General features: G+C 36.6%; 1 protein-coding gene across 2 annotated transcripts in view; it reads right to left on the reverse strand.

Moving 5' to 3' along the window:
- LOC129259125 (CNK3/IPCEF1 fusion protein-like) overlaps nucleotides 1-5,443 on the reverse strand; it is a 37,591-nt gene extending 32,148 nt beyond the window's left edge. For both annotated transcript variants that reach the window (XM_054897409.2, XM_054897407.2), the window contains exon 1: nucleotides 5,281-5,443. In XM_054897409.2, coding sequence (XP_054753384.2) covers nucleotides 5,281-5,373 — 93 coding nt within the window. In that variant the 5' untranslated portion in view covers nucleotides 5,374-5,443. The remainder of the gene's footprint in view (nucleotides 1-5,280) is intronic.
- Nucleotides 5,444-11,647: the final 6,204 nt, after the last annotated feature.

Consider the following 11,647-nt stretch of genomic DNA (forward strand, 5'->3'; position numbering starts at 1 on the left):
CCCGTCATCCACCCCTGCCCTAAACCAGTGATTGTGACATCTGCATCTGCATTTACATGTATAGTATGCAACATATTGGCAGGAAGCTAATTGTTATATCAAGTGCAAAATCACTTATTGTTCCAAACTTGGGAAACTGAACGTGATGTGTAAAGCACCTGGGCTGCTTGGCTTATATGGAGGGGACTGGATGTGTCATAATGATGAATTAAATCAAGACATCAAGCAATGAATTTATATTGAATTATGGATCCATTACCTGGCTTTTCCATAAGGTCTAGTTTCCTGTAAATGCACATACATGTACTATATTTTTTTCAGAAAACAGTACATTGATATTGTTACGTAAATTATGTACAAAATTGCTTTTCATTGCAAGAGATTTTTTTTCATTAATGAATCTGAAGAGAAAAGTGAAATCTATATCTAGGGAACAGTTATTTACATTATATAATACAAAATTAAAGGCTTTAAAAAATATCTTTAAAAAATATCTCAGAAAAAGATCAAATGTGTCAACCCATCAGTTGACAACCCATAGCCATTCACATAGCTTTTGTTCTGTTTGATGTTATCCACAGCAGAGGATATGGCTTTATATAGAATAGTTCTTTTTCTTTCATCTAACAATAGAGGGAGGCATTCAAGTTTTATACAACAGTAAACATTGAATGAATTTTCTCTCTTTGATTAAAAGAGAGTCCTGAAACTCATTTAATTCTGAGCAAAACAAAAAATAAATGAAATGAAATGAACCCAAAATCAAAGCCATATACCAGCAAAACATAAGTATAGGACATTCAAGAATTTCCTGTACATGACTGCTGGCACTAATGTAATGTCGAGGAAATTCTCAAATGTCCCAAACTTATTCCAATATCATTTCATGTATATTACAATAATGCAATGTAGGGCTGGAAGTTTATTTTCAATAATAAGAGGACTGAAGAGAAAAATTCCCTTTGCTAAAAGAAAATAAACATACCAGGAACATCCTTATTGGACAGGGTGGCCTGGCAGGTACAAAATCATGAATAAAGCATTCAGTTTTCAAACGGGGTATTAACTGGTCACACATGTACATTTGTAATGACCATTAGTAAGCAAAGTTGACTTCCTTTTGATGTGAGAGAAGAAATAATGAAAGGTAAGATAAGGGAAATGTGCAAGCAAATTATCAACCAGATCCTGGATCAAAATATACAATATTTTTCATTCCAAGTCCCTTTAAAAGGTTATTTTTAAACAATTCTAAAAAGGAATGAAAATTTTAGATAATTTCTCTTTCACTTTCACTTTCAATATGGTGCTGTTATCCCCTAAACCAGAACTTATACCATATACATGTACAAGTGCATATGTACTTGCACTATAAATGTACTTATAATTGATACATGTATTTGTAGAGCATGAAAGTACCACTTGTGCTGCAGCATAATTACCCTGGTATTAACTAGCAGGGGCCTGTTGCAGAAAGAGTTGCGTTTAAACGCAAGTCAAAATAACAAACGCAAGTCCCGAATTCATGGGTGCTTCATTGGCTAAAAAATCAAGTTGCGCAGGATTTTTTAAGTTGTGTTTGATCGCAACTCTTTCTGCAACGGGCCCCTGAACAGCTATTATCCATTTTAATAGCACATAATTTCAAGGAACAAATGATTCCTGCCAGGTCCCTGGTTTATCTCAACTGAGTTGAGTGCAGAACAATGTGGTTATTTCTTGGTGATGGAATTAAGGGTAGAATTGAACGAAGGATTCTCTGATTCACAGGCACAAGTCGGAACAAAGGTGACACTTTCTAAATTTTATGAAGTGACAAAAATAATCCTGAAATGAGGCAAATCTACAAGAATGCCATACATATGCACTCTCAGCTACTGTATATGCATCCATATTTTGTAACCACAAAGTTGGTAATATGTATCATAGGCCTACACTTATACCCCTTTCATATTGCGCTTTTCACCGGCGAAGTTCGCCAGCGAAGGGGAAAGTGTCCAGTATGAAAGGTACACAGGAAAACTTCACCGGTGAGCCGGCGAACTTCTCCACCTCTAGAGGTGGAGAACTTCGCCGGCAAAACTGTTTCACCGGCGAAGTTCGCCGGTGAAAAGGCCAGTATGAAAGCAAATCGGAGAACTTCTCCTCTTTAATGACGTCAGAGGTCAATTTTTTTCTCTCACGAAGTCCCCTGTACCGAGATTCCGCGCGCCATAGTTGCAAGCTCAGCTGAATGCTATGGCCAAGTAGATACCCTCGAACTTAATTTTCTTTTTTACTAACAATATTTATTAAAAAGCATTTTCTACATGTATAAAATGCGCTAAAATATAAAAACAAGGTGATATTGTTTGTTTTTATCGTAATACTTCCCAAATATGTTGTAATTAATTTTTTTGATACCTTTTTGTAATAGGTAAGAAGTAATGTTTACAATTTTCGATCATTTGTTCTGCAATCGCCCGTTGACTTTCACCGGGAGAGAAATGTCAGTGCGAAAGGGTACATTTTTTTCTTCGCCGGGGAAGTGAGGAATGCGAGGCGGAGAAGTTCGCCGGTGAAAAATGAAGAGGGCAGTATGAAAGGGGTATTACATGTACAGTGTACATGCACCCATTTTATTGTAGGTCCTGGGGCCCGTTGCAGAAAGAGTTGCGTTTAAACACAAGCCAAAAAATCAATCGCAAGTCCCAAATGAGCGCTGTTGATTGGTTGAAAATGAAGTTGCGCATTATTTTTTGAGTTGCGATTGATTGCAACTCTTTCTGCAACGGGCCCCTGGTTAGTTAGAACAGACAATCAGCAGCTACTATTAAAAATTTAACTACATGTAACATCATATATTTTCTTAGAGAGTAGTTACCCCCGGTAGCTAGAAGTAGAATAAGGGGGGATCTATACAACAACAAAAACAACTTTGATAATTAACCATCTATTCAGTATTTCATTTTATTATTTCTTTTCACAGACTTATCTCATCAAATAACTTTTGAATTGCATATTTGAATGCATGTACCTCGTCATACCTGTAACCTTGGTTGATCAAATGACTCCTATAATGGAAATCAGCCGTATTCCATTATTCACATGACACTCATTCCAGAACAAACAAGCGCACCCTTTAACCCTTTAGACGTGATTCCACTTAAATTGTATACCTAACACACTTTTACCATTGACTCGGCCAAGATGCCTTGAGATTGGCTTTCAAAGGGTTAATAATTTAATTATAATGTAGTACCTTTCTCATAATAGATTGCGGTTAACCTCTAAAGACAGGAAGTGTGACATCAACTACATGTATTGGGGTGTCGATTACATAATATGAAAGAATACACCCCTTAAGTTAGGCAACGATTTACAAGTGTGGTAGAAGAATAGGATGATTCAATTATTACTAATGTTTAATGCAATTAAATTGGGGACTTCATTGATGATTGAGGTTTCCCATCCATAAATGCATTGTATCAAGAAGGCTGATTTTTTTTATTCTTCTTTTTTAAGGGGGGGGGAGGGGGCTCCAATATTTTTGCAAAAAATTTTGTTGTCTTTATATTCACAAGTATCCCAAATTCCTATTCATAATGTCCCCTACCCAACCATCAGAAAACATTCTACAAGCCCTGTATAATATCACACAGGTATGTATTTGGGTATTATTTTCAACTATTATCAGCTATAAGTAAATGAAAAATTTAACATAAATAGATTGCCCCCTCCCCTCTCCCGGAATAACTGTCAATGTGTAACCCTTTCCATTGGACCCTGGAGGGTTGGAGTAGAGTGTAGCTCAGGGTAATTTTTTTCTGGGGCTCCTTTTTTTTAGCCCAATCTTCATTAATACTAGGTATATATTACATTCTAGACAGGAATTTGCTCTTTATCACTTTTCTACTGTCTGTAGGGCATTTTGGGGACAAATTTACCACAATATCTTATGTATCCCCCCCCCCCAGTGTAGTTTGTGGAAAGCTTGTTTGAAATGTATTACCCCCCCCCCCCCAATTTCTAAATAATATTTTGAGAAGGTGATGCACATACATGTACTGCAACCATATTGTGTCATTTACCCTTTTTACACAGGATTTTCTTAGCCCCGGACTATCGCTAACCCCGTACTATCCTTAACCCCGTACTATTTTTTTTCCTTTTTACACATGCCAAATTGTTATTGCTAACCCCGGATAAGGAATGCTTGCTTTTCACACACGAAACTCGCTAACCCCGGACTAGTGTTTTTTGTCGATCATTCGTAGTACAAGTACTTCACTCGTACCTTTTTACACACGCTACAATTTCCTTAACCCCGTACTATAGGTGGGGCAAAATTGCCATTTAGCCCCACCTATAGTACGGGGTTAAGCTTAGCCCACTTTCGTTTTACACTAGCGATCTTAACCCCGTACTATCGCTCTTAGCACCGCAATTGCTGGGATAACCCTGCTTTTTTGCAGGGCCAAATAATCCCGTACTAAAGGTGGGGTTAGCCCACTTTGCAAAAATGCTGTGTAAAAAGAAAGTGGGCTAAGCTTAACCCCGTACTATAGGTGGGGCTAAATGGCAATTTAGCCCCACCTATAGTACGGGGTTAAGGAAATTTAAGCGTGTGTAAAAAGGGTAATTATTTCTAGTAGAACTCCTTGTACAAAAACTCATAATCTTTAACAGAAGGAAAAATCACGTTTACTAGTAGCAAGTGTATAGAAGCTGTAATTACCAGTAGATTATCAGTCATCATGCTAACTACTAATACTGTCATTTGATACTCTACAGTTACCTTTAAAAGAGGAAAAGAGGGAATACATGGAGGAAGGAAGAACTCATCAAGACAAGGGGAGCGATTCATGAAACAAATAGTCAATTATTTCCACTGACAACTGTTATAAGCTACTGAAATCCTTGCATCTGATTGGCTTAGAGCAAATTTGTCTGTGAAAATGACTGACAAGCTTCATGAAACACTCACTTGACCTGTGCCTGGAAATCAGTCTGCACAGACAATGTTCAGTGTATGTGATCTTTCCTTCTTTGGAAAAGGCTTCAATCCATAATAATATAAGGAAATGGAAATTGCATGCAAGTTATCAAATGTACATGGTACATGTAATTTTATACTTAATTGAGCTAGACACTGAAAGACAAAGACAATGACTGAAAACGTCAACTTACACAGACAAAGAGCATTGAGTGTTGTTAGATAAATTTGCCAGATGAAAGGGAGGAAAGTGTAATAAAAATCCTACATTTTGTTTTTAAACAAGAGCCAACTTCTATTCTTACCAGATTGCATAGTAAATTGATGGCATCAAGCATGATTTCTTGGTGTCCAACTTTGTGTATGCCAAGATCTTCTAAATGCTGTGACGTGGTCATAAAGAGCAGACGGTCACCGCTCACTCTCTTGGTCAATATATTGTTGATGTAAGGCTGCAGTACACTATCCAAACCTGTACAATGAATAGTGACAAAAGATGAACAAGAAATAAGTTACAATTTATAACTTTAATAAGTATATTATTCTTGTTTATATATTTCATAATGTGCAGGAAGGAAGAAAGAGAAAACAGAAGAATGGATTTTATAGAAAATGAGCAGGACACAAAGAAAACAAAGGACAACATCAACAACAACAGTAGTTACAAGGGGGTGGCACTCTGGGGTGAAAAGGGATATATAGGCCTAGATATATGAAAACAAATCAAATCCCACAATCATATTTTTCCTTTTCTTAAAAGAAAAAAATTTTGGTCCATTTTCATGGGACCACCGTGAACCTACGAACTATTGCAGCAACTTATTTCCATATGCCAGTTTATATTTTGAGATGTGGGTCAGAATCCTAAGCCCCCTTCACACAAAAATGAATTTAAAAACACCTTCATAATCTGTTTATAATGGGGGTTTTTCATCATTCTTGGTTCTACTGGAAGGCCAATATGCAGCTTTCACAAAGAAAAAAAAGTCTCTAGATTCTGAAGACATACAAGATTAAAAATACAATTTCTGTGGTGTGTGAATGAACCAAATATGGAGAAGTATTCAACATGGTCATGCCACTAATCATCCTAACTCCCAATCGCACTAATAACTTTTAAAGTGAGATACGTGATGATGAATCCGGAGAGAAGGATGAAATCTCAACGGAAAAAAACTATAAGATGGAATACAGTATGTGGGTGAATCTCATCAAATGATTAGCAGCATTGCACTCATACAGCAAGAGTTTGAGGGTAACCATGTATTTCTGTGAAAAGATTTAAATTTCTGATCATATTATAGAGGCACAACTTGTTGAATTAATGAGGTTAAAGGTTGCCATTTGTTTTTTTTTTTACTTGAATAACATCATGCATGAATGCAAATCACTTTTAAGGAACGAGAGGACTAACAGATTTAAGTCCTTTCCTAGGGAAGTAATACTGAGCATTAAACCCAAGACAACGTGCTCATGTCCCCTTTATTATTCTCAAGGGGGGGCAAGGGCAGTGGTTATGACTTACAAGTCTTACATTATTATGATCATGACAATTTATGCAGTATGATATTACAACTATTTTATTTTTGGAAGAACTGCATCAATGATTTGTAATGATTATTTGTACATATCTAGTCTCTTACAAAAGAAGAAAATGGTAACTTGACATTTTTTATTCATATGGGACAATATATTTGTCACTTGTCACAAGCAAATAATATTCTCATTACTACTCTATTTAATAATAACCCTGCAATTAGTGGATCTACATAGTAAGTGTGGATGTCAATCAATTCTTCCTTCAAAAATTATCCTGAAGTCCTTCAACCTTGTAATACAATGATAGCACGTCGATTAATCTATCAATCAGTCTAAAATTATCAAAAAAGTCAATAAAACCTCATTTGTGAACATGTCCTTAGTAATTCACAGAGGAATCACTGGTATAGAGTGAATGGACAAACTCCAAGTCCATGTGCTCACTGCAAGTAGGTCCAATACACCTGAGGCTAGCATCCCCCCCCCCCTGCCCCGCTGTTTCTTTACATTTACATGTATCCCTCTTCCCTTCTCTTCCCTTTCTCTTCCCTTTCAAAGCGTCAACCCCCCCCCCCTTCTTCCCCTCTCTCTGTATGTCTGTCTATCCCCCCTTCTCCCCCTCTCTCTGTATGTCTGTCTCCCCCCCCCCCCCCATATCACAGATTCATGTATGTACCCAAACCATTTCAAGGTGGACCAACAGGATAACTTAATGTGACATGCCAGACATCTTAACATGCCTATCTCACTCATTCGACAGATTAGCCACGATAAAAGAAAAACACAGTCAACAGACAGACTACCCCTCACAAACTTCCTAAATATAGTCCAAACCACTCATAAAACTCGGTGACATATGTTCAGGAGAATGGAGATGCTGACGTAAATGGCTGGAAAATCACCTCAAAAACCCCAGTGGACTCTATGTGTGACGTTAATTTGAATCACCTTTCTGAGAAACCATGCATTGTTTAATGCCACATTACATCCTGCATTTTTTATTACAAATTTGTTTCCTAACAATAAACTGAGGCCGTGTTTATGCTTCCACTTTTCAGGCCAGGATCAGCGTTTTCAAACGTGATTAGTCAAAAACACGGTTGCGTCCATGCTTACTTTCATTTAAACGCTGTTTCAAAACGCCAATCGTAAACTCACAAAAAGGTGCGTTTGTAAACGTCGTTTGACCAGAATCAGGCTTTCTGGGGAAGTATTTATAAGCAGAACCACGATCGTAAACGTGTTTAAATGACGTCATTTGGTACATGCTTCCAGTGAGATGAAAATCCGCGGGCAAATACAGTCGCATTGCTCCATGGTCGCATGTTACCTCCACGGAATTACCTCTCATCTCCCTTGTTTTGCAAGTGTAGTACTATTACTAGTATTACTCTTCCAATTTGTCATCACGATGAACATTGAGGGATTTACACACAAAAAAACCTGGAACATGAGTTATAATGAGGAGACATCGCCAGATGCCCCAGTAGCATAAACAAATAGATATTTTATTATTTTGTATACTTAATATTCTTTATTTTTTCTTACTATTATCCTCACCATGGTGGAAATTATATGGCTATATCAAGAAGCTCCATGCAATGACTAAAATATCGGAAATTGTTAGATGTTTATATAAACAACACTTGGACAAAAAAAACTTTCGAAAAAGGGCGCGCCCAATTTGACCTCGCTTTCCTGCTCAACGAAAATTACGATGCGAAGCCAGCTGGAGATCGTGATTTCGCCTCTGAAAAGTTGAGCATAAACAGCACTCCCAGAACCACGTTTACGATCGACGTTTTGAATCGACGTTTGAAAACGCTGATTTTGTCCTCGCAATGGAAGCATAAACACACCCCAAGCCAATAGATATATATGCATTGAAAACTTTGAAAAGTTGTCACAAATTTTGGAAGTAAAAACCATGATCTGATTATGGTGTTTCTATACATAATACACTATTAAAAACCCATTTACATTTAAAGAGCAACCAAATATTTTTTGTTTCATCTTTTAAAGTTTTATACATGAAAATTTATTAGATTCAATCATTTAGTCATGTTGTGAGAATTCTATGCATTACTAGAACGATAATATAGTCTTTATACTGCTGCTCTGTTCAAAATTGAACATACCACATGAAAAAAGAAAAAATTTCATTACATTTAAAAACACTTCTGTTTTCCAAAAGAGCAAGTTTCTATCGTATTTCCTAAAACAAAATTCAAAGTATGTTCCCGAAGAGGCTACTAATTCTCCACCACATGAGTCTATAGAGAGATGACGGTCTCCCTTAAATCTTGGCTCTCATGGTTGTTTGACCGACAAGCCACACTCTGTTAATCACCAAAACCATGGACCCTATGCCCAAACCAAGAGATATATGGACGCAGGCCAAAACACGTGCTTGACCAAAAAAAAAGTGTTTCAAGGGGTGTTTTTTCAGTTTTGACGCAGGCCATAGGTACAGTCATTATGGGTATCAAAAACACAGATTTTCAAAAAAAGTTGGTTTTGAAGATTGGTCAGTGGTCAATCGCGGGGTCAAACGTTGAACGTATTTAGGATAGACCTTTTTTTTTTTTCCAAAGCCTTTTTTTTTCAGACTAGCCAAATGTGTAAAGGTTTTTTTTTTCCCCCGGGGCTTTTTCCTCCTTGTTTCTGAAAAGTGATGGGTTCTTCCAGATGTACAAAATTTGTTTAGGGGGTTATTTTGCACACAGAGAAAAACTTGTTTAGGGGGTGTTTGGAAATAATTTGGTCACGCATGTGTACAGCAATACATTTGACTGGCCCCCCGGGCCTATAGAGCTCCAGAGACGACAATCTTCCTTATACATGTATCTTGGCTCTCCTGGGTGTTTGACCTATGAAGAGACAAGCCAAACTCTATCAAAACTTGCACTTTTACTCATCTAAACCAAGAGGTTTATGAATCGAGACTAATTCTCAAGCACAAGAGCCTACAGAACTCTCCAGAGATGACAATCTCCCTTTAAGATATCTTGGCTCTCCTGGGTGTTTGACCTATGAAGAGACAAGCCAAACTCTATCAATCCTTGCACTATTAATCACTAGATGACACGTGAAGGTAGGTGAAGTCGTCATTATCATCACTGCCATGCAACAACATGCCTCAGCGATGGCGGTGCTTTGCGCGGAACAGACAAGTATTACAATCTATGGGGCAGAGACATGATCGAGCGGTGATTACCTCCCAATGATGTGTTCATATTTTCCTCTATCTGAATCTAGTATGTAGTATGAGCTGAATGTAGACAACATAACAATTTATTCAACATAACCGTTTATTCTTATAAATGAATACTCTGTTAATGTCATTTTGTCATCATGGACCGTTAATGTTTTACACATGTATGCTCTAAAGTTTCCTCAATTTTGCCTCTCTCATTCTCTATAATTTTCTCCCATGTAATTAAATTCTTTTACAATTTTCTCCTAACAATTCCTTTTTATGCAACGGTTAATTATCTCTAACATACAATCAGTGTATCCAAGCTTGACTTTAATACACAATGTAAAATATACAAAGTGGTTCCTACATGTTGTGAAGTAGGCATGGATTATTAAAAGAAAAGTGTAAATTATGTATGTAGTGAGCATTAACTATATAAAAAGGTTACAGTCTTATATTACAGTAGATTTGGTGCAAGTTTCAGAGAGAAAGCATTTATTATTAAATTAAAGTTCAAAAGTAAAACAAAATGTTAAGTTAGGAGTAAACTCATACTGGGGATGGGTACATATTTGGAGTGAAGTACAAAGAAAGAGTTAATACAGGTTTGAGGGAAGTAATTGTGAAAACAGATTTACAGTAAATAAAAATAATGATTATATTGCAATCATTGTTGTCACTCTATTACTTAGCATTTACAGGAATAAATATTCCTTCCATGTACCAATAATGACATACAAGGGTCAAGTGCGGCACAATGAGGATGAATCCCTTGCTGACAAAAATTAACGCCATGGCAGGGGCTCAAACCCATAACCCTCTGATTGAACGGCAAGAGTCAGAACCACAAGGCCCCAACTCTTACACTCTTAAAATGGATTTACCCAGAATACATACAGGTATGAACAAGACAGTGCAATAACGGAGATTGTATGTAACTGTAATCACGGCTAAATGTCACAAGCTAACGAGATGCAACAAATATTCTGTACTAAAGGTTATTTAGATACAGAAACCTGCATTTGTGAATGTGATGGAGAAATTATTTAAGATCAGTGTCTGCTATCAATATTTCATATTTTGGACACCTAATCTTATAAATACGCATTTTTTTCTTACATTATCAGATAACCCATATTTTGTATTCAACAGGCTATATATAATGTACTGAAAATTTTGAACACAATTTTTCATTATTCAAGGTGGTTAAATGGAGAGTACATGAGAATTTATTTTTTTTAATGTAGATTTTTTATAAAATGAGCAGATACAATCAAATGGAGTGGAGTGGTACAAAGGTAAGAGTGCCTCTTCCAAAGCCCCATCCTCATACAAAAATCATCAGGGTCCCATAACACAAAGGTTAGCGATTGATCGTACACTGGATTTTTATGATTGATTGTACATTGTAGTCAATGGAATCAATCGTAGAAAAATGTTCTACGATCAATCGCTAACCTTTGTGTTACGGGCCCCTGAATGGTTATTCATTGCTGATCATCACACTGTTATTCTTTCAAATGCCCCATTTACACAAGAAGGAAATCCATACAAAGTTTTGCTGTGTAAATAAAGGAATGTAAATGCAACAATTTGCATAGACTTTGCAGCAAACTGTCAACAAAAAACATGAGTAAAACCATAAAAACTTCTACATAAATCCTTGGGGTTGCATTTCACATCCATCGTGCCCATTTTTATTCCCATTTTAATTTTGCGTCATATATAATATTAATGAAATAAATCAAGGTCAGCGTCACTTTGGGATCAGGAACATTTTGAGCAAAGAAAATATGATGGATGGTCGAATTGTTTTCAAAGATTAATGTGTTACTTTTTTACATCACATTACATTCTAAAATTTCATTTCTAATGTTATGATATTCATGATTTAAAGGACTTGTAGAAGACAAGAAATCTATTGGATAGACCAT

This window comes from Lytechinus pictus, chromosome 4 (assembly GCF_037042905.1).
Source record: "Lytechinus pictus isolate F3 Inbred chromosome 4, Lp3.0, whole genome shotgun sequence".
Taxonomy (NCBI): domain Eukaryota; kingdom Metazoa; phylum Echinodermata; class Echinoidea; order Temnopleuroida; family Toxopneustidae; genus Lytechinus; species Lytechinus pictus.